Source organism: Artemia franciscana, chromosome 6 (genome assembly GCF_032884065.1).
Source record: "Artemia franciscana chromosome 6, ASM3288406v1, whole genome shotgun sequence".
NCBI lineage: Eukaryota > Metazoa > Arthropoda > Branchiopoda > Anostraca > Artemiidae > Artemia > Artemia franciscana.
In genome coordinates, this window is record NC_088868.1 from 21431270 (window position 1) to 21437269 (window position 6000).

Genomic DNA, 6000 nt, shown 5'->3' on the forward strand with positions numbered 1-6000 from the left:
AAATCCCAAAAAAGGAAGAAAATCTTTATCAATTTTGTTGATGACTAAAATTGGAGTAAGACGGCATAATTGGAGTAAATTGGAGTAAGAAAATATGAAGAAAATTTTTCAAAAGCAGAAAATCCACTATTGCCCCTGTAATACAAGGGATATACCATCCATTTAAATTTATTAAAATGTTTAAGAGATTTACCTAAAACTTATGCTTGGAAACTTTTTGATAGAACCATTTTTAAAGTCAGATGTGGAAAAGACTTGGGTTGAAGGAAGAAAGAATATTTTTAGCAGGCAAAAATATATGTTTTGAGTTATGGGGTTACAGGAGAAAAAATGTCTCAGCTTTGTTATTTATTAGTAAAAGTAAACCAAACTTATTTATGGCAACATGAATGAGTTAAAAAAAAGCATATAATTTTTGTTTGAAACTATTTTTTACAACCCTGTAATAATCAACAAGCCCAGTTTATTTTTTAAGCTGGCAAGAATCAACTAATTATGCTAACAATTGTTGTTTAAAACAATTAGCAAAATGAAGGGGAAAGAGAAAGAGATAATGGTAGGTACACACTAAGAGGCATCAAGTTGGCCACCATTACTTTTAAAATGTGCTCCTTACCTAAAACAATATTTTCCCAAACCAGGCTTTTCATTTACTGCAATCAAATGGCTGAATTCACTATTGTTATTTGAAATCTAGGTCCTCCTGTAGGTCAAGCTGAAAAGGATTTTTTTTCTCTGGTTTTGTCTCTCTCTAATTCACAACATATAAGCTAGTTTATAGGTCAAACAAATGACCCCAAAGCATTAGAAACCTTGTAAGGTCAGAGTAAGTTTGGCCAGTCTTGTTTCTGAAACAATTTTTATGATGAAAGTTTTGAGAAGTAGCAGGTAGAGGCTGTTGCAATGCAGCTCACTCTACAAATGTCAACCTCACCCATAACTTGGTGATGTACTTTAAGTTAGTGTAATTTAAAAATATTTTTAGAAATTACAGCATAAACTATCAAGAGAAATAAACAATAGATAACAACTATGGATAAATAGTAACTACTTGCTATACAAAGTAGAAATGAAACTTGAAAAATATCAAAACTCATTTGTATCATCTGCTATTTCTTCTTCTGAATCAAGTAGTAAACACATAGACAACTACTACTAACAACTCACTGCAGCACCAAGCCACCTGAAGCCAACACAGCTAAGCAAGCTCATTCTGAATCACAATCTATTCAAAGCCCCTCTTTACACTTTCCCATAAAGTTCCCATTTACCTTAAATCTTTTTTTTATGAAATCCTCCTACCCCAACCATGAATAACCTACTTTCTGTTTAGCCCTTGATGGTTGGCAAAAAGGACAATCTTGCGGAATCTGTCATCCTTCATGTGCAGAATGTGCCCAAGCCATCTCAACCTTTCTTTTATGATAGCCCTAGAAAGTGAGATTACACACTTTTGTACAGCCTACTATTTGAAATACAGTCAGTCAGCCTGGTATCCAGAACAACCTATAGGCAATTTCTCTGGAAAACATCTAGCAAATCTTCATCTGATTTTTGGAGCACCCATGCTTCAAAGCCATATTTGATCAGAATCATCACTGTAGCTTCCAATATACTAATCTTGGTTTACACACTTATCCTCCTATTCTTCCAAACGTTTTTTAACTATGAGAAAACACCCTGAGCCTGGGCAATTCTACTATTAACATCTGCACTGCTCTCACCATATTTACTAATAATTGTACCAAGGTAAGTGAAGCTGCCCACCTGATCAATCTTTTTGTTCCCAATGTCACTTATTCATCTTCACTTATTCCTAGCCTTTGCAACTTAGTATTCTTAAAATTAATTTTAAAACCTATTCTAGCACCTAGAACTCACAAAACCTCTAGAAGTTCATTTATTTTGCTTACACTTTCATCCAGGATGCTTAAATCATCAGCATAATCTGAGTCCAAGAAAGTTTTTCCTCCCCATTTGATTCTGTGTTCTATCATTGCCTTTCCTGTGCTCCTTAAGACAAAGTCCATCAAAATGATTCATATAAAGGGTAATAGAAGACAATCCTGCTTATCTCCTGATTAAACATGAAACCAGCTACTAACCTCATTTCTTACCTTAACTGCAGCAGCGTTAGTCTTGTACATAGTGCTAATAACTTTAATGTATTTGTCTTGTATACCATACAAGAATAAGGCCTTTGCTAAAGCTCTCCTATCAACAGAATTGAATGCTTGGTCATAATCTATGAAACTGAGGATCAAAGGTGTTTGATAACTCAGGCACTTCTTAATTATTAAACTAAGAGTGGAAATTTGGTCAACACATCCTCTTCCCTTTCTAAAACTGCACTGTTCTTCTCTAATCCCTTTGTCTACATCACCTCTCAGGCTAAAAATTTTCATATTACTTAGAATTTGCTACCTACAGAGACCAGCTTCCTCTGGCTAGAGGAAGCTGGTAAAACAAAATGAGATTTTGTAAAACAAAATGAGATAAGCCACAGCCAGGGTTACCCCTTGGTGATTACCCCCACACCTAAAATTATGAACAGGTTTTTTTTTAAGGGGAAGAACCTAGCAATTTTAGAAAAACCCTAATTAAAACATTGTATAAAATAGATGATAAGAGCAAGTTTCAGTTATCATAGAGACATTAGCCTGACTTCTGTAGGAAGCAAATTATTTAGTATGATGATACTTTTTAGACTAAAAGTTGCTATAAGTAAAGTTTTAAGAAAAGAACAGCACAGTTTTAGGAAGGTGAGAGCAGGTGTTGACCAAATTTTCCCTCTTAAACTAATAATTGTGAAGTGCATAAGTCATAAGAGCTTTACCAAAGGTCATATCCTTATATGGTATACCCAATAAATACATTAAAATGATTAATGCTAAGTACAAGAATGACAAGAATGCTGTGATTATGGTAGAAAATAAGGTTAGTAGCTGGTTTTGCATTAAATTAGGAGTTAAGCAGGGTTACATTCCATCCCTATTCATATGGATCATTTTGAGGGACTGTGTCTTAGGAAGCAGAGTAAAGGTAATGGGAGAAAACAGTATTAGTTGGGCATGTGAAATTCTCTTAGATTTAGATTTTGCTGATGAATTATCAAGCTAGATAAAAATGTTAGCAAAATGAATGAATTTTAGATATTTTGAGAGGTCAGGGTGTAAGAATTGGATTGAAAATTAATGTTGAGGTTAAGAGGCAATGCTGGGTAACAAGAAGATTGATCAAGTAGACCATTTCACTTACCTAAGTAGTATTATTAGTAAAGAAGGTAGATGCAATGAATATGTTGAAAGTAGAATAGCCAAAGCCCAGGGGATTTTTCTAAAGTTGAAAAAAGTTTTGGAGAATGGAAGATAAGTCTGAAAACCAAGATTAGAGTATTGGAAGCTACAGCAACAACATTGGTCAAGCATGGTTCATAAGTATAGGCACTCCAAAAGACCAGAGGAGGATTTGATAGAAATTTTCCAGAGAAATTGTCTAAAGCTGTTTTGGGTACAAATCTGACTGACAATTCTTTAACAGTAAACTGTACAAAAATGTGGTTCAATCATGCTTTCTAGGGCTATAATGAGAAAAAGGTTTAGATGGCTAGGAAATGTTCTGCAGATGAAGGTTGACAGATTGCCCTTGTTTGGTAGCCCTCTAAGGCCAAATGAAAAGTAGGCTGTCCCCAATTGGAATGCAAAATTGTTGAGAGGGGAGAATTGAGGAAAATAGGAACTTCTTGAGAGGGTGCAAAGAGGGAGGCTGTGATAGGACAATAAAGGAGGATGCATAGCTGTACTGGTCTCATGTGGCTTGGTGCTGTAGTAAGTTGTTAGTAGTAGTAGTAGTAGCATAGAAAATTGAAATTAGAAACCTTAAGGTACTACATTTATCTTATTAATAAGTTTCTTCATCAAAGCTGCTAAAATCCACTGTAGTAAAGGTTTAGATTAGGTGCTACTGAGAAGGAAACATGTTAAGAAACAAATTCTTACTTCATAATATGCAGAGTAATAGAAGCAGAACACAATTTGCATGCAGCCCTGTAAAATTCAAACAGGACTCTCAAGAAGTTCTAGAGTCCTGGTTGAAGCTTGCTGAAGTATGGATGCTGGGACTGTTTCAAAAATTTTCATTTTAGTTTTAATTGTCATATTTTATTAATTGTAAGTCTCTTTCATTTTAATAATTCTTACTGTGGATGACCCTTGGACATAGGGTCAAAATGTTCATTCAAATGTAGAATTCAACTATATTGTAAAAAGATTTTCCTATTATTCTTCTTTTTGTTGACATTTATGATGGAAAGGCAATGTGGTCTTAGTTACTATTCAGCTTATCTAGAAAATGGTAAAATTCCAGACAATCTACTTTTGTTATCTTGGAAAGGGATAATGCAAGGAAAATGAAACTTCTAGTAATGAATTCATAGCAAAAAAAAATCCAGGGAGGTATTGCCAAGCATGTATGTTAACCTAACCTAACCCCTTTCTGAGATAGCAAGAAGTCAATCAACTGGAAGTTAACTGTTTTTTCTCTTCTAAATTTAGGAACTGTATTTGCAGATCATTAAAATCTCATAAATTAGGATTGAGCAAAGTTGTGAAGCTGAAAACAGCTTTGTTGTAGGCTACTTCATTTAAACATAGGCCTACAAACTATTTTGCAAGGTTTCACTTTAATAGCACAAACAAGGTTATCAAAGGTCACTGCCCTCTAGAGGAAAAATGAGGAAAATATAGGCTACCTTTCCAGGACATAGCCTACTTTAGTCTGTAGATCCATCCCTGAAAGTTTTGATTTCCTATCTAACTACTTTCCAAGATAACAAAAAGTAGCTTGTATAAAATTATACCCAGAAAACCTTAAATTGAGTGAACTTTAGAAGTACAAGTACTTAAGAGCTCTATCAAAGGTAGGCTAGGCCTAATTTACACTGAAAAAAAGGATGACTAATACAAACTTTGAATTTTCTTTTTCATTGATCTCCATGACAGGCAGACTTCTTCTAAATATTTTTCTTTTTGTAGTTTTCTGGTATTAGAAAATTTCTTCTGAATTAACTTTCTAACATCAGGAGTAATTAAAGAAGAATCCCGCATTATGATTACGTTCCAAAAATTGTAATGATTTCGAACTTATTGCTGAATTTTTAAATATGCCTGCCTAAATTGAAATGCACAGTCCAGAACAGAGTTGCGTTTGATTCACTTTTCAAGTTGACTGAAACCAGCATTTCGACGTTTTATTTGCGATTCCGAGTTAACTTTTGAGCGTTCGATTTGTAAAAGTTGACTGAAAGTTAATGAAAAGTTGACTTTTAACAACTTTTACATTTTGTACGTTCGTCTCAAGTTAACTCGGAAAGAAGGCAAAAGTTTCAATTATAGGTAATCATGGAGTATGTCTTCAGATGGATCCAGGATGAAGGCACCACTTTTGTGTACCAGTGTGGTGAGTTATTGAGCCAGATTTTTTGTTGTTGGGTAGGTTGCACTAAAATAGACTTAAAAACTATGTTATTACCCTAGTTAAAACTGGCTTTTTTCTTGTGTGGGTGGGTGGGTTTTTTCTTTTACTGGGTGGGGGGGATAGGTAGATAATAAAATGGTTTAGAAAAATCTTATAAAGTTATTGCAATATTAGTTAAAGTTACAACTAAGCTACTTGAGCAATTATTTCAGAGCTGGGTATCCTAATACAATTTGTGTGGCCAGAAGTTTAATTGTTAGATTGCAAATTGTGATTTTCATTTGTCTTCTTTTAGTCATTCCATTCAAGATGCCTTGGATATTTTTTTTTATTGTGATGGATTATCTTAATGCTCTGAAAAGGTAAAATATTTCAATTGCATAGGATAGGTAAATTTCAGTAGGCTAATCAATTTAAGGTCCTAAATTAGCAAGGGAAGCATTTAGTTCACTAAAAAATCACTTATATACAGTGATTTTTTTAAAATCACTGTATAATTCGAGTTCTTTGAACTCCAATTATACA

General features: G+C 34.0%; 1 protein-coding gene across 1 annotated transcript in view; it reads right to left on the reverse strand.

Moving 5' to 3' along the window:
- LOC136028180 (histone-lysine N-methyltransferase E(z)-like) overlaps positions 1–5185 on the reverse strand; it is a 73486-nt gene extending 68301 nt beyond the window's left edge. The window contains exon 1 of the mRNA XM_065705881.1: positions 4967–5185. Coding sequence (XP_065561953.1) covers positions 4967–5105 — 139 coding nt within the window. The 5' untranslated portion in view covers positions 5106–5185. The remainder of the gene's footprint in view (positions 1–4966) is intronic.
- Between the last annotated feature and the right edge of the window lie 815 nt (positions 5186–6000).